This window comes from Staurois parvus, unplaced genomic scaffold (genome assembly GCF_062004578.1).
Source record: "Staurois parvus isolate SC_StPar_1 unplaced genomic scaffold, SC_StPar_1.0 ptg000244l, whole genome shotgun sequence".
Lineage (NCBI taxonomy): Eukaryota > Metazoa > Chordata > Amphibia > Anura > Ranidae > Staurois > Staurois parvus.
This window is the reverse complement of record NW_028318040.1, coordinates 9214510-9242496: the sequence shown is the minus strand read 5'-3', so window position 1 is coordinate 9242496 and position 27987 is coordinate 9214510. Positions and strand designations below refer to the sequence as shown.

At 42.5% G+C, this 27987-nt stretch overlaps 1 protein-coding gene across 1 annotated transcript in view; it reads left to right on the top strand.

Moving 5' to 3' along the window:
• MTTP (microsomal triglyceride transfer protein) overlaps nucleotides 1-27987 on the top strand; it is a 107913-nt gene that overhangs the window by 75691 nt on the left and 4235 nt on the right. Inside the window, exons 12-16 of the mRNA XM_089680558.1 lie at nucleotides 10918-11129; nucleotides 13067-13164; nucleotides 14364-14485; nucleotides 17823-18050; nucleotides 24380-24504. Coding sequence (XP_089536684.1) covers nucleotides 10918-11129; nucleotides 13067-13164; nucleotides 14364-14485; nucleotides 17823-18050; nucleotides 24380-24504 — 785 coding nt within the window. The remainder of the gene's footprint in view (nucleotides 1-10917; nucleotides 11130-13066; nucleotides 13165-14363; nucleotides 14486-17822; nucleotides 18051-24379; nucleotides 24505-27987) is intronic.

Genomic DNA, 27987 nt, shown 5'->3' with positions numbered 1-27987 from the left:
TCAGTCATGTCAGCTCACTGTTTCACTTGAGTTTGACACACTTGTTAAAGTGGATCTAACATTAAAAGAAAACACTTTACAAGCATCGAGAGGGCATTACCGAATGTCATTAATAAAAAAGTATCTTTTTCTTACTATGCTATTCAGAACTATTGTTTTGCACTCAAATAGACCTTATCAGTGAGATAAGATAATCAGCAGGAAGCTGACCCTGCGTATGTTATGAGTAGAGATGAGCGAATTATTCAAAAATTCGGTTCGGCTGATTCGCCGAATTCGCCGATTAAATTCGCTTTGTGCCGAATATATTCGCTGCGAATTTAACTTATAAAAAGGGTGTTTCTAGGCTTCAGAGAGCCTTTATATTAGTGCAGAACACTGTACCTTTAATTTAAATGCCCTTGGAGTCTGCTGGGGAAGAGAAATAATACTGTCAGTCAGTATGACATGCAGATGAGTGCCGTCGATCTTAGAATCACCGCACACTTCACTCATTTGGGCAGTCACGGGGCCAAAACCAGAGTGTGGAGCCACAGTGTGGCGGTGGAGGCAGCAGCAATGGGAGGCCATACAGCACCCTATGACAAAATGGAACCCACCAGCAGTGTGAGGAGACCTGAAAGTGGCACATGGCAGAGTGTGGCGATGGAGACAGCAGCAATGGGAGGCCGTACAGGGACCCATGACACACTCTGGACCTGGCAGCAGCATGAGGAGGCGGTACAGGGGCCCATGACAGATTACGGGCCTGGCAGCAGCATGAGGAGTCGGTACGGGGGCCCATGGCAGATTACAGGCCTGGCAGCAGCATGAGGAGGCGGTACAGGGGCCCATGGCAGAGTGGCGGAGCGTAAGCAGCTAAAATTGAAGGCCATACAGAGGCCTATGTTAAAAAGTCCCCCCAGCAGAAGCGTGGGGAGACGACTATCAAGAGTCCAATGGCAGAGTGGCGGAGCAGAAGCAGCTTCAATTGAAGGCCATACACAGGCCTAGGTTAAAAAGCGGAAGCCGTCAGCAGCATGAGCAGACGACAGAGACACATGGCGCAGGGTGGCGGTGGATGCAGCAGTATTCGGAAGCCAAACACAGGCCTCGGTTAAAAAGCGGAAACCGTCAGCAGCGTGAGCAGACGACAGAGGCACATGGCGCAGGGTGGCGGTGGAGGCAGCTGCAATGGAAGGCCATACAGCACCCTATCACAAAATGGAACCCACCAACAGTGTAAGGAGACCTGAAAGTGGCACATGGCGCAGGGTGGCGGTGGAGGCAGCAGTATTCGGAAGACATACACAGGACTAGTTTAAAAAGCGGAAGCCGTCAGCAGCGTGAGCAGACGACAGAGGCACATGGCGCAGGGTGGCGGTGGAGGCAGCAGTATTCGGAAGCCATACACAGGCCTAGGTTAAAAAGCGGAAGCCGTCAGCAGCGTGAGCAGACGACAGAGACACCTGGCGCAGGGTGGCGGTGGATGCAGCAGTATTCGGAAGCCAAACACAGGCCTCGGTTAAAAAGCGGAAGCCGTCAGCAGCGTGAGCAGACGACAGAGGCACATGGCGCAGGGTGGCGGTGGAGGCAGCAGCAATGGAAGGCCATACAGCACCCTATCACAAAATGGAACCCACCAACAGTGTAAGGAGACCTGAAAGTGGCACATGGCGCAGGGTGGCGGTGGAGGCAGCAGTATTCGGAAGACATACACAGGCCTCGGTTAAAAAGCGGAAGCCGTCAGCAGCGTGAGCAGACGACAGAGGCACATGGCGCAGGGTGGCGGTGGAGGCAGCAGTATTCCGAAGCCATACACAGGCCTAGGTTTAAAACTGGAACCCAGCAGCGTGAGCAGACGACAAAGACGCACATGGCAGAGGATGGATCTGGCAGCAGTATGAGAAGGCGGTACAGGGGCCCGTGGCACAGTGTGGTGATGGGGGCTACAGCAACTGGATGCCAGAAAGTGGCCGATAGGGCTATATACTGCATGACTACATAGGTGGTTTTTATAGTACTTTATTTTGGCCTCCCTCTCAGCAGGTGTGAAAAAGGCCACCATTTTTGAACGGTAGCGAGGGTCCAACAAGGTGGACAGCCAAAAGTCATCCCTCTGTCTGATGGTTATTATTTGGCTGTCGCTACACAAGCAACCGAGCATGCTATGGGCCATTTGTGCCAAGGAATGCGAGGGACTCCCTGCCTCCATCTCCACAGCATACTGCCACGGTGCGTCTGGGTCCTCTGTCTCCTCCTCCTCCTCTACCAGATGCTCCTGCTCCTCCACTCCTGTCCGCTGAGTGGAAAAACCACCCATTTCACTCAATAATTCCTGAGCACCAATGTCCTCCTCTACCTCCTCCTCTTCTTCCTGTCCTGCCCCCACAGGGGTCATGTGGCGTTGAGATCTGTGCGCCACGTCTACCGCACCCTGACCAGCCATTGTTAACAGCATTTGTTCCAGGACGTGCAACAGAGGAATGACGTCGTTCATCCCATAGTCCTGCCGACTCACGAATAGCGTGGCCTCCTCAAAGGGCCTCAGCAAGCGGCAGGTGTCACGCATGAGCTGCCAATGGCTGACATCTAAGTTACACAGGGGAGTACCTTTATCCGCTTGTAACATCAGGAAATCGGTGATGGCCTTTCGCTGTTCGTAAAGGCGGTCTAACATATGTAGGGTTGAATTCCACCTTGTTGCAACGTCGCAGATCAGGCGATGCTGTGGAATTCCGTTCTGCCGCTGCAGCTCAAGGAGGGTGTGCTTTGCGGTGTAGGAATGGCTGAAATGCATGCAAAGTTTACGTGACATTTTAAGGATGTCTTGCAGTGGGATGGTGGATTTTAGGAACCGCTTGACAACCAGATTGAACATGTGAGCCATGCATGGCGCATGGCACAACCTTCCTTGACGCAGAGCAGACACCATGTTCTTTCCGTTGTCGGTCAACATGGTTCCGATTTTCAGTTTGCACGGAGACAGCCATCTGTCGATTTCTCTGTTCATTACACTCAGAAGTTCCTCCCCTGTGTGACTACGTTCGCCAAGGCATACCAGGTGCAGCACAGCGTGACACCGTTGCGCCCTGCACATGTGATATGCCGGTCGGGTAATGGGACTTGGCACGGGGGTTGCGGCTGAGGACACGGCGGAAGAAGAGGTGGTAGAGGCGGACATCTTTGCTGGACCAAGGACGTGCAAACGTGGAGGCAAAAGCGGCGTGACCTGTCCAAGTTGCTGGTGCGGCTGTGCCGGCACCACGTTCACCCAGTGGGCCGTAAATGACATGTACTGTCCCTGACCGTAGTTACAGCTCCACACGTCGGCGCTGCCGTGCACTTTGGCAGAGACCGACATGCTCAAAGACTGGCCCACCATCTCTTCTACATGTGAATGCAGGGCTGGCACTGCCTTTTTGGCGAAGAAATGCCGGCTTGGCACTCTCCACCGCGGCTCGGCACAAGCCATCATTTCTCGGAAAGGTGCTGAGTCCACCACTTGGAAAGAGAGGGACTGCAGCACCAGCAACTTGGACAGGAGGATGTTCAGCTTCTGCACCGTCGGGTGCGTGCTCGCAAACTGTTGTCTCTTGGAAACGGATTCCAAGAAAGACTGCTGACGGAATCCGTGAAGAGGAGTAGCAGGAGAAGGAGCATCTGAACGAGCGGAAGATGCCAACGAGCGACAACTCCCCTCAGCAGAGGTGTTGGAGCCTTGACTGGCTGATACAGGGCGATTGACGTCGGGTGACGGAGCAAGTAACGGAGCGGGTGATGGAGCGGGGGCTGGGGCAGGCAGAACCGCCGTATCTTTATCACGGTTTTCCCAGGCCACCGAATGGCGACGCTGCATATGCTGACGCAACGCTGTAGTCCCAACATTGGCCCCCTGGCCACGCTTGACTTTCTGGCCACATAGTCGACATACGGCTACGTTTACTTCCTCGGGCGGCTTGACGAAAAATTGCCACACCGCCGAGTAGGAAACTTTGCCCCCGCTACTCCTCACTGGCTGACTGCTACTTCCTCCGTGCACACCGGCACCACTACTGGCCGTGGTGGTAGGCTGCAGTGGAGCTGGTGCTCTACTCCGTGGCCGTTTGCCTCCACTGACACTGCTGCGACCCTGCTGCCTCCTGGGCAACCCACCGACTGTTTTGCTCGCTGCCAAGCTGGCACCCTCTTCTCCTGATGATGCGGAAGCAATAGCCTGATGACGACGAGGCTGCCAAGTGCGATCAGCCTCATCATCATCATTTAGGGTCTCCGCGTCACTACTAGCCCCCTCTGCTGCGTGTGGGTCAGGAGACAGACCTGTCTCTAGACCGGCTACCGAGCCACTCTCCTCGCCAGTACTTCTTCGCCTGGCTGCTGAAGAGGCGGATGTCTCCCCCCGTTCCTGACTGCCCTCTGTTAGCTCTTCCTCACTGTACAGTGGGGCTGAGCCCACAGCATGCGATACTTCGCTTGGTGAGGGAACACCAAAGGACAGGGGCAGGTCAAGGACACGTGATTTCAGTGGGCTTGCTCCCGGGCCATGCCAACTAACGGTTGTGTCTGACGTACCCACCGACCGTTGGCTGTAGGTGTCAGAGGTGACCTGGGAAAAGGAAGACGACCGAGTCAACCAATCGATGACGGCAGGGTTGTCGGTGGAGACACGACCGCTGGATGACACCGGGAGCACTGGCCTCTGGCTGCGACTAGTGCTGCCTCGACCCCTTCCTCTGCTGCCACGTCTGCTCGCTCCTGAAACATTGCCTCCTCTGCCACTCCTCTGCGTGTTGTCTGACATACTCTTTAATTCAATAAGCACCCCAAAAATAAAACCGGATTTAACTCTTTGAACGTACAATAGTGGTTGTGAAGCAGAAAGTCAGTTTATTTAGCACAATCGGTCAATTGCAGCTTGCCGTTGGCTGTAAACTGTACGTTTATGTCACTGGAATGCACTAATCACCCAAAAAATATTACCGCCACCCGGCGTGTAAATGGATCTAACTCTTTGAACGTACAATAGTGGTTGTGAAGCAGAAAGTCAGTTTATTTAGCACAATCAGTCAATTGCAGCTTGCCGTTGGCTGGAAACTGTACGTTTATGTCACTGGAATGCACTAATCACCCAAAAAATATTACCGCCACCCGGCGTGTAAATGGATCTAACTCTTTGAACGTACAATGGTGGTTGTGAAGCAGAAAGTCAGTTTATTGTACACAATCGGTCAATTGCAGCTTGCCGTTGGCTGGAAACTGTACGTTTCTGTCACTGGAATGCACTAATCACCCAAAAAATATTACCGCCAGCCGGCGTGTAAATGGATTTAACTCTTTGAACGTACAATAGTGGTTGTGAAGCAGAAAGTCAGTTTATTTAGCACAATCGGTCAATTGCAGCTTGCCGTTGGCTGGAAACTGTACGTTTATGTCACTGGAATGCACTAATCACCCAAAAAATATTACCGCTACCCGGCGTGTAAATGGATCTAACTCTTTGAACGTACAATGGTGGTTGTGAAGCAGAAAGTCAGTTTATTTAGCACAATCGGTCAATTGCAGCTTGCCGTTGGCTGGAAACTGTACGTTTATGTCACTGGAATGCACTAATCACCCAAAAAATATTACCGCCACCCGGCGTGTAAATGGATCTAACTCTTTGAACGTACAATAGTGGTTGTGAAGCAGAAAGTCAGTTTATTTAGCACAATCGGTCAATTGCAGCTTGCCGCTGGCTGGAAACTGTACGTTTATGTCACTGGAATGCACTAATCACCCAAAAAATATTACCGCCACCCGGCGTGTAAATGGATCTAACTCTTTGAACGTACAATAGTGGTTGTGAAGCAGAAAGTCAGTTTATTTAGCACAATCGGTCAATTGCAGCTTGCCGTTGGCTGGAAACTGTACGTTTATGTCACTGGAATACACTAATCACCCAAAAAATATTACCGCCACCCGGCGTGTATATGGATTTAACTCTTTGAACGTACAATAGTGGTTGTGAAGCAGAAAGTCAGTTTATTTAGCACAATCGGTCAATTGCAGCTTGCCGTTGGCTGGAAACTGTACGTTTATGTCACTGGAATGCACTAATCACCCAAAAAATATTACCGCCACCCGGCGTGTAAATGGATCTAACTCTTTGAACGTACAATAGTGGTTGTGAAGCAGAAAGTCAGTTTATTGTACACAATCGGTCAATTGCAGCTTGCCGTTGGCTGGAAACTGTACGTTTGTGTCACTGGAATGCACTAATCACCCAAAAAATATTACCGCCAGCCGGCGTGTAAATGGATTTAACTCTTTGAACGTACAATAGTGGTTGTGAAGCAGAAAGTCAGTTTATTTTGCACAATCGGCAAACTGCAGCACCAACTGTGCACGACAGCCACCAAAAAAAAAAAGGGTGTATGTCACTTTAAATTTTCGATTCTTTGATAGCTGTGGCCCTGAGTAACGATTCTGTGTCCCTGAGTAACGATTCTGTGTCCCTGAGTAACGATTCTGTGTCCCTGAGTAACAATTCTGTGTCCCTGAGTAACGATTCTGTGTTCCTGAGTAACAATTCTGTGTCCCTGAGTAACGATTCTGTGTCCCTGAGTAACGATTCTGTGTCCCTGAGTAACAATTCTGTGTCCCTGAGTAACCATTCTGTGTCCCTGAGTAACGATTCTGTGTCCCTGAGTAACGATTCTGTGTCCCTGAGTAACAATTCTGTGTCCCTGAGTAACAATTCTGTGTCCCTGAGTAACAATTCTGTGTCCCTGAGTAACGATTCTGTGGCCCTAAAGTCTCTGTGGCCCTAACTCTGTCCCTTAATACAGACAGGTCTGTCTCTCTTGAATGACCGGAGGCTAATGGAGAATTCTAAGATGGCCGCGATTTATAGCTCCACCATTACACAGTGCTGGCTGGCTGCTGATTGGCTAATGCGATCACATGTCATGATTCATGACTCATGAATGCATTATGGGTCAGCGCGCCTTGTCTGCGCGCCTTCCCAGAGATCCCTGCCCCATCTTCTCTGTCCATTTTCTCCTGTCGCCACACATGTCGCCGCCATTTTTGGGAAAATTCGATTCGTGCATCCGAAGTTTGCTAATCTTCGGATTCGTCGCGAATCGAATTTTTCCAAATCTTCGGAACGAATTCCACTTCGTCATGTTCGATTCGCTCATCTCTAGTTATGAGCAAATATGGCTATAATATATATACTGCTCAAAACATAGGCATATATGCCTAGACATGGAAACTAGGAAGTAACTAAAGATATGGAAAAAAAGAGTTTAAAATAAGCAAATCTGATATACACTGCTCAAAAAATTAAAGAAACACTTTAAAAAACATCAGATCTCAATGTGGAAAAATATCATGCTGGATATCTATACTGATATGGACTGGGTAATGTGTTAGGAATGGAGGGATGCCCCAGAGGACTGAATTCAAAGACACCCCAAAAATCAAAGTGAAAAAATGATGCAGCAGGCTAGTGCATTTTGCTGTAATTTAATTGCAGCAACTCAAAATGGTACTCATAGTTTGTATGGCCCCCACATGCTTGTATGCATGCCTGACAATGTTGGGGCATTCTCTTAATGATAAGACGGTATTTCCTCCCAGATCTGGATCAGAGCATCACTGAGCTCCTGGACAATCTGAGGTGCAACCTAGTGGCGTCAGATGGACCGAAACATGATATCCCAGGAGTGTTCTATTGGATTTAGGTCAGGCAAGTGTGGGGGTCATTCAATGGTCTCAATTCCTTCTTCCTCCAGGAACTGCCTGCATACTCTCGCCACATGAGGCCAGACATTGTCGTTCACCAGGAGGAACCCAGGACCCACTGCACCAGCTTAGGGTCTGGCAATAGGTCCAAGGACTTCATCCTGATACCTAATGGAAGTTAGGGTGCCATTGTTTAGCCTTTAGAGGTCTGTGCGTCTCTCCATGGGTATGCCTCCCCAGATCATCACTGACCCACCACCAAAATGGTCATGTTGAACGATGTTACAGGCAGCATAACATTCTCCACAGCTTCTCCAGACCCTTTCACATCTGTCACATGGCCACAGGGCGCCAGTGGCGGACCAACCAATTCTGGTGGCAAATGCCAATCAAGCTCTATGGTGCCAGGCAGTGAGCACAGGGACCTCTAGAGGACTTCAGGCCCTCAGGCCACCCTCATGAGGTGTGTTTCTGATTGTTTGGTCAGAGACATTCACACCAGGGGCCTGCTGGAGGTCACTTTGTAGGGCTCTGGCAGTGCTCCTCCTGTTCCTCCTTGCACAAAGGAGCAGATACCATTCCTGCTGATGGGTTAAGGGCCTTCTATGGCCCTGTCCAGCTCTCCTAGAGTAACTTCCTGTCTCCTGGAATCTCCTCCATGCTCTTGAGACTGTGACACAGCAAACCTTCTAGCAATGGCACGTATTGATGTGCCATCCTGGAGGAGTTGGACTGCCTGTGCAACCTCTTTAGAGTCCAGGTATCGCCTCATGCTACCAGTAGTGACACTGACCATAGCCAAATGCAAAACTAGTGAAAAACAGTCAGAAAAGATGAGTAGGGAAAAAAATGTCAGTGGTCTCCACCTGTAAAACCATTCCTGTTTTGGGTGTCATCTCGTTGTTGCCTATCTAGTGCACCTGTTGTTAGTTTCATTAACACCAAAGCAGCTGAAGCTGACTAACACCCTCTCCTACTTAACTGACCAGATCAATATTCCAGGAGTTTAATTGACTTGATGATATACTCCTATAAAAAAGTGTTCCTTTAATTTTTGTGAGCAGTGTATGTATATATATATACCAAAAGTATTGGGACACCCCTCCAAATCATTGAATTCAGGTGTTCCAGTTACCTCCATGGCCACAGGTGTATAAAATCAAGCACCTAGGCATTCAGACTGCTTCTACGAATATTTGTGAAAGAATGGGTCCCTCTCAGGAGTTCAGTGAATTCAAGCATGGTCCATCCGTGAAATTTCTTTGCTACAAAATATTTCACGGTCAACTGCTGGTGGTATTATAACAAAGTGGAAGCAACTGGCAACAACAGCAACTCAGCCACAAAGTGGTAGGCCACGTAAAATGACAGAGTGGGGTCAGCACATGTTTTCTTGTATTTGATTATTTGTTTATGTAAAGTAATTTTCTCCTGAGACTTGTAATGTGGGCCATACCTGTCTAGGGGGAAGGTATTTGTGTATAAATGCTGTGCATAATGTAGTCCTTGTTTTACTCCAACATTGGTTCTGTTTGATGCTTGGGGTGAATGTTTTATATTCTGGTTCCAGAGTGGAGGAAACTGTAGTTTAGCAAAGATACCCAGCCAGGGTGTCAGGAAGTATGTCACTACATATACACATTTTTTTTATTTTTTTTTTTACAAGCTATACTTACAAACCAAGCTTTTAAAACATTGACACACTTTGATAATATTAATTATGTTTATCTTATCTTCTTGGAATGTTCTAAATAATCAGAACCAGAACTTCATTCAAACTTTGGAAATCTTTGGCTTGATTTTCAATATGCTGTATATATTGACATTTTACCTATAGATGTGGAATGAGAATGAAGAATTGATTAGTGATTAAGATCTTTCAAGCATATACAGTAGTGTGCAGATTTAGATATTCTATGAATAAAAATGATAGAAATAGTATATTTAAGCATAATAAGTAACTTTATATCTTAACAGTTTGAGATAAAAATCTACCTTTTATATGGATATCCACACTGTTTATTATCATACATTATTTTTTGTTGATGTTATAGTTTAATTCTGTCTTTAGGCAATGCCACTAAATATCAGAGGTTAGTGATGATTGAAAAAGAAGCATGATTCATTTAGAGTCTGTGTATTTGTATGTAATGCTCCTTCTTTTCTCTGTCATTAAATGCTGTGTATGTGTATCTATAGTTGGCTTTTTAAAGAATGTCTATTTAAAGAATAAAGAATGGCTATTTAAAGAATATCTGACATTTAGTAAAATAATGTCACTAGCATTAATCATTTAAAACAACTTTAGATTTGGTTGAATTAGTTTTAATACATATTTACCGGCAACATTTTATTGATATTCAAATGTACAGAAAGAAACACTCTGTGAAGTAGACATCACTTTAAATCTCAATGTGATATACAATAAAATAATTTAATATTAAAATAAATAACTCTGCAGCAATAGTGCAAGCCAAAAAAAACAACATCAAATACAAACAAAATGTCAAATACACATTGGAATGTTGAAGAGTATATTTGTTATAGTGGACCTAAATTTAAAAGTGAAGATTTGCTATATTAGGGAACATCTAGAAATGCTACTTGTGTCTACGGTGTACCCTGAAAATATATCTTTTGCATTGAATTCATCTTGAAATATAGCAGTGCACTTCTTGTGCCTAGACCTTTCTGTGTCTTTAGCCTCATAGCTGTGTATAAGCAGTGTGAGATTTAGGGTACTGCTGCCCCTGACTTCTAATCCCACAAAATAGGAGTGAGATGGTGATATCACTACTGTGCTGTTCACTGTTCTCCTTGCTGGTGATGAAGCTGTACCTGAGGACCTGCAGGGCAAGGATGTCACTGGTTCTGCTCTTCCATTCCTTGGATTTGTGCTTCTTCCACCTTCCCTGTTGTTCTTAATTATTGCCCCTCTAGTCATTAGATCACCAATCATCAGAAAGGCAGAAGAAAGCATAGCCCTCTACTTGTGAGATGGGTGCTTTCACAAGGAGACCTGGTGTGGAAAAAGGTAAGCCAATAAGGGGCAAAAGATTCAGCTGTAGGGAGATTACAGGCAATACTGGTGACTAGTTCCTTGTTCCCTGCTTGTCTTTTTAAGCAAAGCATTACAGTAAAAATCCTATTTAAGTGCATGAAACTGTTACTATATTCTTATGTTTTGCAAATTTTCTTTTTTTAAATTAGGTGAAAAAAGTAATGAATCGCATCTACCACCAGAATTATAGAATACACGAAAAGACAGTGAGGACGTCTGCAGCAAATATAATACTGAACAACAACCCTACTTACATGGAAGTAAAAAACATGCTTCTTTCTATTGGGCATCTTCCACTAGAAATGAACAAGTACATGCTCTCTGTGTTCCAAGATATCCTTCGTTTCCAGATGCCTGCCAGGTACCAAAGATCCCAGGGAAGCAGTGGACCAATGCCAACATAGGCAAAAATGTTTATTCAGTCACCTGGAATAATTGGGCTTATTAAAGGCAGTAGTGCAAAATGCAGTAACCTGTAGCATTTAAGCAAAAATCAACCCTAAACTTAACCGGCTTAGCTGCTATGGATTATTGCATTTTGTACTGCTTTAATTAATTGTATGTCAGAGCAAAAAAAAAGTGCAATAAATATCTGCATCACATGCACATTTCTCCATGTTTTATCCCCATAAAGACAATGCAAATACAGAAACATACCTGTTGATGTGCCATAATTGCACTCTGCTACTAAGTGCTGTTGTGGACTGACAACACAACATACACTGACAACACATAGGATATGGACTGAATGGTGTCAGCTCTGCCCAATTGTCTTTTGCTAAACTACTCAAACTTTCCCCTATCCTATTCTCCACAACATAAAGACTCCCTGTAGTCCTAAGGAAGAACTGGAAGATACATTTAAGCTCGTTGAGACAATACAAAAAATTTCCACAAGACACAGGGTAGTTATAAATTTTTGGGAAGATTAACATGTTTGCACTAACTGAACAGATAAGTCTCGGTTCACACTACTGCTACTTGAAAGTCGCACGACTTGCAGTGCGACTTTTCCAGGCAACTTGAGTACTACTTTGAAGTAACTCTGAAGCAACTTTCAGGGAATGCCTGAGTAATCTTCCTGTAATGTCGGATCCAAATCACATCATTATAGATGGGGATCCGACTTGGAGGCGACTTCTATTAAAGCTATGGGCACAAGTTGGATAGAAGTCACCTTGAAGTAGTACAGGAACCTTTTCTAAAGTTGGAGCGACTTCAGTAGTGCTAATTAAGCTGGCTCTCATTGACTAACATGGGATTTCACATGCCATGTGACTTGGGGTCTCACAAGTCGGATCCCAAGTTGCAGCAGTGTGAACCAGGCCTAAAACAAAATGTTTTCATTAGTGAATTTAACAGATCAAAAGAGAACAAATAATACACAGTAATACCTCGGTTTATGAATTTAATTCGTTCTGCAGGACCTTTTGTATAGCAAAAAATTTGTAAACCAAAACACCGTTTCCCATAGAAATGCACTGAAAACCAATTATATAAGTTATTAAGTCATGCAGTATTTTAGTAGTGACAACCATATGTTAATGTTTCAGCTCTCAGCGGGGTACCCCACTGACAGCTGAATGTAAAAGAATTGCCAGCAAATAAAAATATTGGTTCCCCCTCCCATCCATACCAAGCCCTTCTGGTCTGGTATGGATTTAGATTTTTTTTAATTTAAAAACAAATGATGTGGGGGGTCCCCCCTAAAATCCATACCAGACCCTTATCCGAGCATGCAGCCCAGCAGGTCAGGAAAGGGGGGGGGGGTGAGCAAGTGCCCCCCCCCCTGAACCATACCAGGCCACATGCCCTCAACATTAGGGGGTGCTTTGGGGCAGGGGAGAGCCAAAGCACTTTGTCCCCATGTTGATGTCTGCAGGCAGGGGGCTTATCGGCTTATCGGAATCTGGAAGCCCCCTTTAACAAGGGTGCCCCCAGATCAGCGCATCACGCAGCTCCCTATTTTTGTTGTTTTGCTTAAACTTTATGCTAAGTTTACAAAACATACACTTCATTCACTGCAACGTAGGGCAGTGTGATGCACTGTGCTGACGTACATTGAAGTGCGATTCGGCATGGTGCGCTGTGATAAAATGGAGCATGTCCTCACTTTACCGCAGCACGCTGCAACCTAGCACTAGGCTGCATTACAATGTGAATGGGACTCACAGGAAACAATTGTTTCCTGTGTGTCCCTGTGGTGACAAGTGATTTACAATGCAATAAAATGTTTGTCACCGCATATAGCAATGGAATTGCTTGTACATTCTGAACGGACTTATTGTTTGCTTTTAGTAAGCTTGCTCGTGAAGTTTTGAAGGATATGAAGGTTCATAACTATGACCGCTTCTCAAAACCTGGATCCTCCTCTGCCTATTCTGGATATATAACACGTATGTATCATATTTAACTTTATTACCTTTTTTTTTTAAAACTGCATGCATTGGCAAAAAAAAATCAGTACATCTCTCTAATCTTTCAAAATCAATATATAAACCGTATATTCACTGCGCAAATGTGCCTGAAAATGTGCACAATAAATCACTCACCTAGATAAATAAAAGAGTACATAAAATGTATAAGCATGCAGCTGCCCTAATAGTGAATAATCCAATAATCACCTCATAAAACAATGACAAATAAAAGCAACGCAAAAAAAATATATATATAAAAAAAACAATAGCAAAGTGAAAATATGACACAAAATATAGCACTTCATTTAGTATACACAAATATTTAAATCATATGACATAAGTCCACCAACTAAAAAATGAAAATTGTGATGAAGTACAAAGTCCTTATTGATCCATCAAGATCACCATGTGAACAGCATAATGATAATTATACATAATGATACAGCGCTGAGCAAACCTTTTAGCGCTATATAAATACTGTATAATAAATACTGTATAATAATAATAATTGGTTGAATAAAATGCACTCAGATATCAACACGTTATCCAGAGGAAAACCTCCCCCAATTCAGTGGCACTCACCAGATATTGTGGCCCATCGAAACCTGACAGGCAATAGCACTTGTGGTGAGTGTCAGCGTAGTACAGATCATCAATCGACAAGCCCTTCATCAATTAGAGACTGATATGATGGCGGGACATCCTCCAAACTATTACACTCCGTAATCATGGAAACATGTGAAAGGAAACTCATGGCGTGAATCCATTAAAAACCATTTATTGGATAGAAAGTATTATGTCGTGCGGCTCAGCCCTGACAAGTGTTTCGTCACCAGACTTTATCAAAGGGTTGATAAAGGAAATTTCACAGATGGACTTATTGCACAGGTGGCAACCTATCACAGTAGCACGCTTGATATCACTGAGCTCCTGAGAGCGACCCATTCTTTCACAAATGTTGTAGAAGCAGTCTGCATGTCTAGGTGCTTGATTGTATACACCTGTAGCCATGGAGGTGATTGAAACACCTGAATCCAATGATACTTTTGGCAATTTAGTGTATATATATACATATATATATATATATATATATATATATAGCATATATGGCATATGTTAATTTTGATTATTAACTTTTAATTTTGATAGCTTCTAAATTAATATTCTCATTCATTCAGGTGGCCCTTACTCATCAGCAACATATAGTCTTGACATTCTTTACTCTGGTTCAGGCATCCTAAGAAGAAGCAACATGGATACCTTTGTCTATTCCAAAAATACAGAACTGCATGCCATTCAGGTAATTAGGAGCATAAACAATTTAATTATCAGCTACAAATAGCCTGGTAGGATATTCTTGCTTATTCTGTGTGGTGTCCTTTAGGCCTTGTCCTGAAGACTGAGAACTTCCTCCAAGATGTGTTGCCTGACATGTTATATTTCATGCTAAATTAGCACCTCAACAGCTGAAATGCAGTCCAGGACCTTGAGAACTGCATGTGTAACAGGATCATAGCACAGGGAAATACACCTGTGAAATATAACAGATGGTTTTCCTTGCTTTATTGCTTATTATTTTTAAATGTATTAATATTTTAAAAATGTTAATATTATTATTCTGCACACAATGAATCTTTTAAGGAAACCTTATTGAAAATCTTGGTCAATGCAGGTAGTTCTCAAGTCTACATAACGGTACAAAAACAATGCTAGGATAAACAGAATTTTGGTCCATGAATGAATCAATACATTTGCCTTTTTATTTACTCACATTTACAGTCAGGTCCATAAATACTGGGACATCAACACAATTCTAACATTTTTGGCTCTATACACCACCACAATGGATTTGAAATGAAACGAACAAGATGTGCTTTAACTGCAGACTGTCAGCTTTAATTTGAGGGTATTTACATACAAATCAGGTGAACGGTGTAGAAATTACAACAGTTTGCATATGTGCCTCCCACTTGTTAAGGGACCAAAAGTAATGGGACAATTGGCTTCTCAGCTGTTCCATGGCCAGGTGTGTGTTATCCCTCATTATCCCAATTACAATGAGCAGATAAAAGGTCCAGAGTTCATTTCAAGTGTGCTATTTGCATTTGGAATCTGTTGCTGTCGACTCTCAAGATGAGATCCAAAGAGCTGTCACTATCAGTGAAGCAAGCCATCATTAGGCTGAAAAAACAAAACAAACCCATCAGAGAGATAGCAAAAACATTAGGCGTGGCCAAAACAACTGTTTGCAACATTCTTAAAAAGAAGGAACGCACCGGTGAGCTCAGCAACACCAAAAGACTCGGAAGACCATGGAAAACACCTGTGGTGGATGACCGAAGAATTCTTTCCCTGGTGAAGAAAACACCCTTCACAACAGTTGGCCAGATCAAGAACACTCTCCAGGAGGTAGGTGTATGTGTGTCAAAGTCAACAATCAAGAGAAGACTTCACCAGAGTGAATACAGATGGTTCACCACAAGATGTAAACCATTGGTGAGCCTCAAAAACAGGAAGGTCAGATTAGAGTTTGCCAAACGACATCTAAAAAAGCCTTCACAGTTCTGGAACAACATCCTATGGACAGATGAGACCAAGATCAACTTGTACCAGAGTGATGGGAAGAGAAGAGTATGGAGAAGGAAAGGAACTGCTCATGATCCTAAGCATACCACCTCATCAGTGAAGCATGGTGGTGGTATTGTCATGGCGTGGGCATGTATGGCTGCCAATGGAACTGGTTCTCTTGTATTTATTGATGATGTGACTGCTGACAAAAGCAGCAGGATGAATTCTGAAGTGTTTCGGGCAATATTATCTGCTCATATTCAGCCAAATGCTTCACAACTCATTGGACGCCGCTTCACAGTGCAGATGGACAATGACCCAAAGCATACTGCAAAAGCAACCAAAGAGTTTTTTTAAGGGAAAGAAGTGGAATGTTATGTAATGGCCAAGTCAATCACCTGACCTGAATCCGATTGAGCATGCATTTCATTTGCTGAAGACAAAACTGAAGGGAAAATGCCCCAAGAACAAGCAGGAACTGAAGACAGTTGTAGTAGAGGCCTGGCAGAGCATCACCAGGGATGAAACCCAGCGTCTGGTGATGTTTATGCGTTCCAGACTTCAGGCTGTAATTGACTGCAAAGGATTTGCAACCAAGTATTAAAAAGTGAAAGTTTGATTTATGATTTTTATTCTGTCCCATTACTTTTGGTCCCTTAACAAGTGGGAGGCACATATGCAAACTGTTGTAATTCCTACATTGTTCACCTGATTTAGATGTAAATACCATCAAATTAAAGCTGACAGTCTGCAGTTAAAGCACATCTTGTTAGTTTCATTTCAAATCCATTGTGGTGGTGTATAGAGCCAAAAATGTTAGAATTGTGTCCATGTCCCAATATTTATGGACCTGACTGTACATATTTTACATGCTTTAATATGTATAAACATTTTCTTAACACTACAAAAGCAACTCAAACAAAAAAAGTAAAAAAGCTGTTAGAAAGGAAATTAAAATACTGTATCTGGTTCGTTGAACATAAATATGCATCGGGGCTGATTTATTAAAACCAGAGAAAATGAAATAAGACCAAAAGTAGAGCTGTTGTCAGTAGCAGCCAATTGGGTTTAACCAATTTCAAAAGGGAAAATAGTACAAGAATCCTGTTTGGTGGGTAAGATGAACATATCTACTTTTGTGTTAATTTTCTTATCTCAAGTTTTTATGAATCAGCCTTACTTACCTTCTCAAATCTTGCATACTACCTATATCATGAAACAAGACGTACTGAATAATCATTTACAACGCCTTCAGACTGCAGAAGCCCCTGGGGACAAACAAAAAGAATAAAAAAGAAAGTTTTGGAATTATACAGTCTTGAACAAAGTATATTAGGTATGTTTCTTAATATGTTAGGATGGTGTACAGTTAGATGGTTGGTCCTCATAAAAGTGATATATTAGTTGTAGATGAATCATATTGGTCAATGCCTGATTTGTTATATGTCTTGGGTACTCCATCAGCAAGATCTCCTTACACTAATTCGTGACTCTCCTCCTATACACTTATTGGTTTTTGTTTTGTTTTGTTTTTTGCATTGATGCCCTCTGTTGTGGATTCCAGACCATCCTTTGGCATTCTCTTATAATAATGATAAAACTTCCAACAAGGAGACCTGGGCATCCTCACAATGACCACAGCAGGCATGCAGACCAAACCAAGTGCAGAGATCGTACATATAGAGTTCAAGAGAGATATAAACTACAGTATTATCATGTGGTTTAACTCTCTAGCATCCACTTACAAATGTGAAATATAATTTGTGGTTGTACTAGCCCTTTATTAAAAGGATATAGGATTCTTAGGATAATTGTAAGGGTTCATCATTTAATTAATATTATGAAAGTTTTTGACAGTGGCAGGATATAGGAATTTTCTACCTTTAGGATATTATCCAATTAGCTGCTGAAACCACATGCACTTTCTTCATGTATGGACTAGTAACAAGCCAAATAACTTTACATGTTCCCTGTAACAATCATGCAGAATAGGGCATTCAGCAGTTTTAGTCAGTTCTAATTCAAATACTATTGCAATATTTTTCAACCCAATACTGTGTTTATTATAGGTTGTTATTGAAGCACAAGGACTTGAATCCCTAATAGCTGCAACTGCTGATGAAGGAGAGGAAGACTTGGAGTCCTTTGCTGGAATGTCGGCCATCTTGTTTGATGTCCAGCTTCATCCTGTAACCTTTTTCCAGGGTTATAGTGATTTAATGTCAAAAATGTTTTCAGCAACCGGTGACCCGATAAGTGTAGTGAAAGGACTAGTGCTGCTAACAGACCATTCTGAGGTAATAATGCACACAACTTTGTTTGACTTCATTTTTTTGTATATTCCTAAGTCCTAAGTGTGAAAGAACTTGTAGTACATCTGTGTTATTTCTATACCTGCTACACTACACACTGGTGATTAAGTATACATTTCCAGCGCTTACTAAATGTCATCTCATACTGCATTCCATAATGCTATCCCCCTTCACACATGCCTAGGTTTTGCAAGCATACGTGTTTTCACTCTACAGCTCACATCAGCTCACACAACACCTCACAGTATTGCATATCACCACTCTAGCAACCTTGACCTGCAGTCTGTCCAATATATTTTGGATAGAAATCTTTTTTTTTTTTTTTTTTTTTATTATTATTATTATTATCACCTTGGATACTTTATTAAGCTGCCCAAACTGACCGTGCTAGTTTTATATCCCTTTAAAGAGTTTTTTAGTGCTGCATCTAGTGCTACATCAAGGTAATCCAGTGCCCAGGGTGAAGATGCCAAACTGGACTACTCCCCCCACCATTCCCTTTTCCACCCATAATGTCTGAACAAGATTGTCTTCTGCTGCTAGGATCCCACCACTTTTCTCATTACAATGCACAGTTCCAAGGGTGCCAATCAGATTTCACATAGACCTAGATGTGTGCAGGGACAGTGCCTGCAGTGTGTTCCCTGTGCTGCTTGTGAATATCTCTGGACTGGCTAGAGAAAAAAATAAAAGGTAGAACAAAGATGCAGATTCATAGCCAGAAATCGCAGGGCCCCGTAGCAAACATTTTTAAAGGGCACTCAACAGAAGAAAGAAACACTATTGTACAAGCTTCCAAATGCCATGGCATATAATGAAGTTCAGAATGAGAAAGTGTAAAATGTATAGTATGCCACACAGAGTGAAACATAGCAGAAAAGGAAATTTACAGCACAGCATACATAACAAGGCAGTGTGAAAAATAAAAAAGTATAACGAGGCTTAAACCTGTGGCTGTCAGAATATCTACACAGTGACTGCATCTCTTTGCCATAACTGGGTGACAATTTTTCATTCAGGTTCTTCAATTATTCAGTCACTGATGGCCACTCAAGGCTCACATTTTAGCTGATTTAGCAAGAATCAGCCAATTGGAGGCATGCATAGCCAGCATTTAGCCTTGGTAATGGCATACTGTAGGGCAATATTTCTTAAACACAGCCCTCAAGGTCTGAGAATATTTCACTAGGTGTGGAGCAAACTTCTCACTGGCTCCATAGCAAACACCAACTTCTTGCAGGTCTATAAGGTGAGGGCAGTTATGGCAAAACTTTACTATAGGTCTGAGATATAGGCAGATTTTGCTTTACTGTGTGTCCTCAAACTTTAACCTGGTAGGAGTCTGTCTAATCTAACATATCAGTACCAGGTGGCTCCTTGAGGGCATTGAGTATAGCATGTAGATGAATAATTCATAACTAGCAATTGGCGAATCTGCCTGGGTTTAATTCACTAAGGGTTTTGTTAATCTTGTTCAAAGTTTGACAAATCCACTCAAGTCTATAGGAGGCAAATCCTGTTATTAAATCTGACCATTTGTAGAACTAATAGGCAAACACCTGTGAAAAAAAAGCTGGACACTGTCAAGGAGAACATGTACCAGTGTGAAAAAAAAAATAGAGCAGAGACAGGTTCTTTTTATGTGGCTTCAAGGGCCACATTGAACATATCCTTGAAATAACATGTTTGGGGATGCCTTAAAGCTGTACATGGTATATATAAAGAAACAAAATGTTACCATGGAACTTTTTAGGTACCAAAAAAAATAGCAAATTAAGTTAAAAAGATAACAATTTATTGATTACATAAAATTAAAATCACAATATTAAAATCTTGCAACATAGTTGTAGTCCTTGTGATTAATTTTAGCTTACGAGTAGGTACTCCGACATATTTCGGCTCACCTTTCGCTATGGCTTCTTCAGGGAGATTTATTGACTAAATGAAGTGTATACATTCATCCCGAATCTCATCAGGTGTTCACAAAGGACCAGGGGCGGACTGACCATTTGGAAACTCGGTCACTGCCTGGGGTCAGTAGGGGGCCCCATGAGATGCCCCTGGTAGCTTTTTCATAGGCTTTTTTGAGTTTGGGCAAGGACACAGGGGCCCCATGATCCCCTATTGCCCGGGGGCCCCATGAGTTGTCAGTTTGCCCCTGCAAAGGACCATGTACTAACTTGTGTAAAACCATTAATCAAAGTCATGCGGAAAACTCAATGCAATTAAAAAGATGAAATCATCACAAGAGCAGTAATGGCGAGGGCATCTCTCTTGGACTCCAGCCATCGAAGCTTGCAGTTGCATCCCAATCTAATTTATTTCAGGAGGGTTTTTAACCAACAGATTTTTCCATTAAATAGAACTAGACCCGCTTAGCTTGGCACAGTGGTCAGTAATGCGCTGTGGCTGACCCTGTTCTCATTGATGCAAAACTGTCAGCTAGCCAATTTCTATCAAGCTCTCTTTAAAGAATTAAATAACCACAGATGATGCAACAGTGTAAAACTAAACAAAAGGACATATTCATTGAGAGAAAAATTGCTAAAATGTACTAGAGAAAAAGAGTTCATGAAGGTGTTTTACTACATGAAGAGACCACAGATGACACAGTAGTATAAAATTGTCCATCAGCAGGACAAATATAAATAGGAAGACTAGGCCTAAATTTACTAGAGACAAAGAGCACAGGCTGTAGTTTCACCACAAGAATTAAGATACTGCACAGGATACAGTAGTGTACAATTGGCAAGTAGTGGGAAATTTTGAATCAATCATCAAGGGCCAGAATGTACTACAGACAAGGGGTATGTGCAGGTGTTTAACTACAAGAATTAAGATACCTCAGATAATATAGAAGTGTAAAACTGGCCATCAGCAGGACAACTTTAGGAGGCAATGCTAGGCCCAAATTTACTAGAGAAAAGAGCACAGGATGGTTCTACTACAAGAATTAAGACACATCAGTGTAAAACTGGCCAGCAGTGTGCCTTTTATTTATTTTATGGGGATAAGGGGTGGCATAAAGTGAGTGATAAAATATTAGGTGGCTTAACTGCGCACTATTATTGCACCTCTCTTTTTTTTTTTCTTTCAAGGCTAGTGGCAAGCTGCTGACAGAAGGCAGCTCCTATTAGCATACAAAAAATACCCTCTAAATAAATGGACCCCAAAATACCACCTCCTGAAACAAAAAGCCCATTTTTTAAAATCAACCACAAAATAAAATGATCTCAAATAAGCGTCAATATAAAAATACAATGAATTGAGTAAAATACAAAAAAGCCCCAATTTTAAAAACAAAAAGAAAGCAAATGAGTTGATTTGTAAGAACTTAAGAACTAGCAATCAGAATTAAAGTAGAGTTTTCTATCTGACGCTGTTTGTCAGCTTTACCTATGCTTTCCCTACGACAGTTTCCAATTCACTACAATGGCTGTCCCCCCATCCCATCTTTTTTAAAGTGAGACTGCTGGCTTAACCAAAAGCTCCCTTACTGCCCTTTCTAAGCTGGCTGGACATTACATTTTAACAGTGGGAGAAGCCTAAGGGGCATGGTTAAACAAAACCCAGGCTTCCTTGTACCTATAAAATATGCTTTGATTGCTGTGCCACAAGCAAGAGTCTCATGGACACAAACCCCAACACAATCATTTAATAAAAAGAATAAAAAGCTTCCATTACAAATGGTTTAGCTCAAACTGTGGAAGAGTGCGGAAGTGTGGAAGGATTCAAGAATGCATTATACACAGAGTCAGGATTCAGGAGTGCATTTCATACAGAGCACAGGATTCAGGAATGCATTAGGTACAGAGTGCAAGGTTCAGGTGTGTGTCTCATAGAGAGCACAGGATTCAGGAATGCATTAGGTAAGGAGTACAAGGTTCAGGTGTGTGTTTCATACAGAGTGCAGGATTCAGGAATGCATTAGGTACAGAGTGCAAGTTTCAGGTATGCATTTCATACAGAATACAGGATTCAGGAATGTGTTAGGTACAGAGTGAAAGTTTCAGGTATGCATTTCATACAGAGTGCAGGATTCAGGAATGCATTAGGTACAGAGTGCAAGTTTCAGGTATGCATTTCATACAGAATACAGGATTCAGGAATGTGTTAGGTACAGAGTGAAAGTTTCAGGTATGCATTTCATACAGAGTGCAGGATTCAGGAATGCATTAGGTACAGAGTGCAAGTTTCAGGTATGCATTTCATACAGAGTGCAGGATTCAGGAATGCGTTAGGTACAGAGTGCAAGGTTCAGTAGTGCTTTTCATACCGAGCACAGGATTCAGGAATGCATTAGGTACAGAGTGCAAGGTTCAGTAGTGCGTTTCATACCGGCACAGGATTCAGGAATGCGTTAGGTACAGAGTGCAAGGTTTAGTAGTGCGTTTCATACCGAGCACAGGATTCAGGAATGCGTTAGGTACAGAGCGCAAGGTTCAGTAGTGCGTTTCATACTGAGCACAGGATTCAGGAATGCGTTAGGTACAGAGTGCAAGGTTTAGTAGTGCGTTTCATACCGAGCACAGGATTCAGGAATGCGTTAGATACAGAGCGCAAGGTTCAGTAGTGCGTTTCATACCGAGCACAGGATTCAGGAATGCGTTAGGTACAGAGTGCAAGGTTCAGTAGTGCGTTTCATTAGGAGCATGAAAAATATTTCTGTACCCTATAGATAAGAATGTAAATCAGAGCTGCAATGAGCCTTCTCTGATTAAAAATGCTATCTAGATGCAGAATTCTAAATTCTTTTTCATTTTTTTATTACAACAAACACCGCTCAATGGAGGTTGAGTGTTATGCGGGCTCAATACACAAAAGCAAAGCATTAACATTATATGTCATGGTCTGCTTGGCTGCAATTGAGACATTGGCTATGGAAGTACTGCATATGGTACACAAAGTATGTAATTCAGACAAAGCTGGATTAAAATTAAGGTGTGATGTGAACAACAGTAATAGCTTCCTTGATTTAAGAAGTTGTGCGGCTGCAAGGTCCATGAGGAACTATGAGAGAAAACAGACTTAAGTCAGAGAGTTGTTACACCAGCCTAAGGCACTCTGTTTTTAGCCATGTTAATGTAATTTTAAAAATTTTATTGGACTCAAGTGAAAATAACTTACATTACTATGTGCAATAAGAATCCTTATCCTGGTTATTAGCTTTGTGAATTGAACCTAATGTCTGCACATGCTATATAAAGTGACAATGAGAGACCTTTTGTTATATATTGGATGATTTCAGTCAGGGGAATGAAGGTTTCAATGAAAAAAATGTGAATGTATTTATATTTTAAAATAATAAAAGGCTAAAGTAAAGTTTTAAATTATATATGTAGCACTATTCTCTTGAGGGCTGCTGAGTTCTTCTGGGGGCCCCTCCCAGGCTCCACACCAACAGCACCTTTCTCATTCCATTTTCCACCTGACTCCAACTCCTTCTGCTGATCAGGTTCTCCCATATTTAAGGGTTGTCCTAGCCACCATGCCAGACCTCCTACTTGGGAATTGGCCAGGTTCCCTCAGACATGCAAATCCAGGCCTCTTCCCCTCCTCCGCCCATCTTCTAAAAAGTACCAGCAGTTTCTAGAAGAGTAGAAGGGTTCCAGAAGCCCTGACCTGTAGAGCCTCCCAGCCTAACCTGAAGTGACCTTGCTGACTCACTCCTAGGCTGACTCATACCCAGGCTTCCAGCAAGCCTCTAAGTAAACACAAAAATCCTGCCTAAACGAGAGGACGCTACATATATTATAGTGACACACAACTTTTATCTTCTTTTGTCTGCATTTATCAGATCTCATGATCTGACATTAAATGCTGTGGTATAATGACATTAAAAGGGTTGCTTAGATGAAATAAGGCTGTTCAAGTTGCCCATGCAGAATGAATAGATCCACATACCTTATTATTATTACAGTATTTATAAAGCGCCAGCAGTTCGCTCAGCGCTGTACATTACAAAGGGAGACAGAACATGTGACAGTACGAAAACAATACAGTGTAATACATGAGGGAATCGAGGGCTCTGCTCTTTCGAGCTTACAATCTAGGAGGGAGGGGATAGTGGTACAGGAGGAGATAGCTGTGGGGAATGGAGTGGTAGGAAGAGTGGAGGAGGTCAGTAATACATGTCAGGTATGAAGAAGATTGTATCTTGCAATGTGTTTGTGCAGTAGAAATAAATACAGATGATCAGCACATTGATTATTTTGTGAAATATGAGTAGTATTTTGCAATATTATAGTGACAAATTTCGGATTCCCTCCCCCATCTTTCCCAATAATAATAACACTGTACTATTACTTTCTTAGACTATTCAGCTGCAGTCTGGGCTACAGGCCAGTGTTGAGTTCCAGGGTGGACTGGCCATTGATATCTCAGGAGGAATGGATTTCAGCCTGTGGTATCGGGAATCCAAAACCAGTGTTAATAACCGGTAAGATACCCTGTTATCACGCTCATTAAAAACAGATATCTGCCTGAATTCCAAAGCATGTGAAGTTTTTGTTTTCTAATATACATAATTGTACACAGGGGCAAAAAAGAAGCTATTGGTCTTTTTTAACAAGTCAGAGAAAAGTGCAGTTGTGTACTAAAAGATACCAACCAGTAAGACATTTTATCCATTCAGAGTAATCGGGACAATGAGAGATGATGCTGCCCTGCTGTAATGGAGGAGAGTTCTTTATACATTGGATTTTAGCCTCACTAAGCAAAGGTCCATGTGCCTAATTTTTTGACCCAGCTTACAAAATTGTATTAAATGATACTCATAAATAGCTGTGCAGTTACATATACAGTAACTCAATTCTTTTTTGTCATATTTTTGTTATATTAGAGAACATTTATAGGTTGAACTAGATGGACTCTTTTTTCAGCCTTATGAGTTACAGTATGTAACTATGGGTGACTCGTAACATTAAAGCAAATATAAACTCAAAAACAATTATTTCCCTTATTGTAGTTTATCAGTCTCTAGATGTGTTGTGCTTGGATTCGTTTTCTTTTTCAGACTTTTTTCCTTTAGTTTCACCTAGCAATTGTGCAAATAACACACTTTCTGTCCTAGGGTAGATACACCTTTTCACTACACTGTATCTATGGACAGGGCTGTCTTTAAGGAGGGGCAAAAGGGGCAGCTACCCTGGGCCCAGTAATTGTTGTGGGGCCCAAAGCAGCTGCCCCATGATTGCCAACTGTACTGGTTTACATTCCCTTGTCCCTGGAAGTCTTTGTCTTAGGCTGTGTCCAATATCTCAGTATCTTACTGTTGCCCAGCTCTGTCTGTACAAATGACTCATATGTGCAGACCATGTCAACATTCACATATAAAAAATGCTGGCATTCATATGTAAATAGTGGCAGCATTCATATGTATATTATGACCCCAGAGGTTCCAGCCACCAACACCTCTGCTAGTGGTCAGTGTAAATCCCCCCTTACATTGGTGGCTAGTGTAGAAATGTATTGGTCGTTGGTGTAAAATTCCCCATTACATTGGTGGTCAGTGGAAATTCCCCAATACATTGGTAGCCAGTGAAAATTTCCCTTTACATTGGTGGTAAGTACAGAATTGCCCTTACACTGATGGTCACACACCCCAAGCACTGCCATTGATCCCATCCCCCCAAGCACTACCACTGATCCCATCCCCCCATCATCATTGTCACTCGTCCCATCCCCCCAGTACTGCCATTTATCCCATCCTCCCCACCACTGCCACTGGTCCCATCTCCCCACCTCTGCCACTTATCCCATCAGCCCTTCCCCCAGCACTGCCACTGATCACACCCTCGCCCACAGCACTGCCATTGATCCCAGGAGTCCTAGGAGTGTTCTGACTACTGGTGGACCCCCTAACCTTCTCAGTCCATGATGGGCAGACAGTGAGGAGATAATGTGCTGTAACCTTCAGCAACCAATCAGTGAGAAGTAATTAAGTGCTCTAAACACTAGCAACCAATCAGTGAGTGGTAAGGATATGCAGTAACCTCTAGCAACCAGTGAGCGGTAATAATGAGCAGTAACCTCTAGCAACCAACCAATGACCAATACAGATGTGCAATAACCTCTAGTAACCAACCAGTGAGTGGTAAGGATATGCAGAAACCTTAAGCAACTAATCAATGAGCACTAATGATGTGCAGTAACCTCTAGCAACCAATCAGCAAGCAGAAATCATGTGCTGTAACCTCAAGCAACTAATCAGTGATCCAAAATGTGTGCTGTAACCTCTGGCAACCAGTCAGTGAGCGGTAAAGATATGCTGTAACCTCTGGCAATCAATTGCAATTGCTGCCTGATCTGCTGCAGTAAACTGATTTTGAGTTTAGCTGTTATTTATTGTATGTATCAGAGCAGTTGGAGAGGGAAATTGCATGGGGAGGGCCCAAGAAAATGTTTGTCCAGGGTCCAATCAATATTAAAGACAGCCCTGTCTATGGAGAAAGCCGTGTCTGTCACACAGGTGAAGGAACTTGACTGGCTTGCACAGAGTCCTGGCCTAACAGATAGAACACCTTTGGGATAATTTATAGTGGAGGCTGCGAGCCTGGCCTTCTTGTCCAACATTAATGCCTGACCTCACAAATGTGCTTCTGGAAGAATGGTCAAACGTTCCCATAGACACACTCCTAAACCTTGTGGACAGCCTTCCCAGAAGGGTTGAAGCTGTTATAGCTGCAAAGGGTGGGCCAACTCAATACTGAACCTTACGGACTAAGACTGGGATGCCATTAAAGTTCATGTCCGTGTGAAGGCAGGTGTCCCAATACTTTTGGCAATATAGTGTATGTGATTCTACATTTCCAGGTAGGGGTGGGCACACGGACGCGCATTCACCCTATCCACACTGCTATTGCCTCCTGAGGATGTTAATCACGGGTCCTGACCAGCGATTCCCGGACGGGACTCGGTGATCATCAGCGAAGCTGAGAGAGGGGAGATCTGTGTGTAAAGATCTCTCTCCTGTCAGCATGAACATGCTGCTTTCTATCTCTCTGCACAGCTGATAGATAGAAAGCAGCAGGTCTGCTAAGTAAAACAGCACACAGTACACAATAAAAACACACAATTAACCCTTTGATCACCCCAAATGTTAACTTCTTCCTTCCCAGTGTCATTAGTACAATGACAGTGCTTTTTATTAGCACTGATCACTGTATTAGTGTCACTGGAGATGTCAGTGGCAGTTATTCAGTTCCCCTCAGTGTCAGAATGCTCGTCGCAGTCCCGCTATAAGTAGCTGATCACCGCTATTACTAGTATAAAAAATTTTAAAATAAAAATTCCAGTATATATACCGCTTTTTTAGATGCAATAACTTTCACGTAAACCAATTAATATACACTTATAGGGATTTTCTTAGCAAAGACATGTAGCAGAATACATTCTGGCCTAAATTTATGAAGAAATTGTTTTTTTTATTTTTTTATTCCCACCCAGTGTCAGAATGCCTGCTGCAGTCCCGCACTCCCGCTATGTTGCTGATCGCCACCATTACTAGTATAAATAAATAAATAAATAAATAAATAAATAAATAAAAATTTCAATATATACTGTATACTGCTATTTGTAGTAGCAGAATACATTTTGGCCTAAATTTGTGATAAAATGTTATATTTAATCTTTTTTAATGGATATGTTATATAGCCAATAGTCAAAAATATTGGGTTTTTTTCAAATTTGTCGGTCTTTTTTTGTTTATAGAGAAAAAAATAAAAACCACAGAGGTGATCAAATACCACCAAAGGATATCTCTATTTGTGGGGAAAAAATTATATAAATTTCATTTATGTACAGCATTGCATGACTGTGCAATTTTCAGTTAAAGTAACGCAGTGCCGTTTCGCAACAAAATGGCCTGGTCAGGAAGGGGGATAAATCTTCTGGAGGGCAAGTGGTTAATCAAGCACCTCTG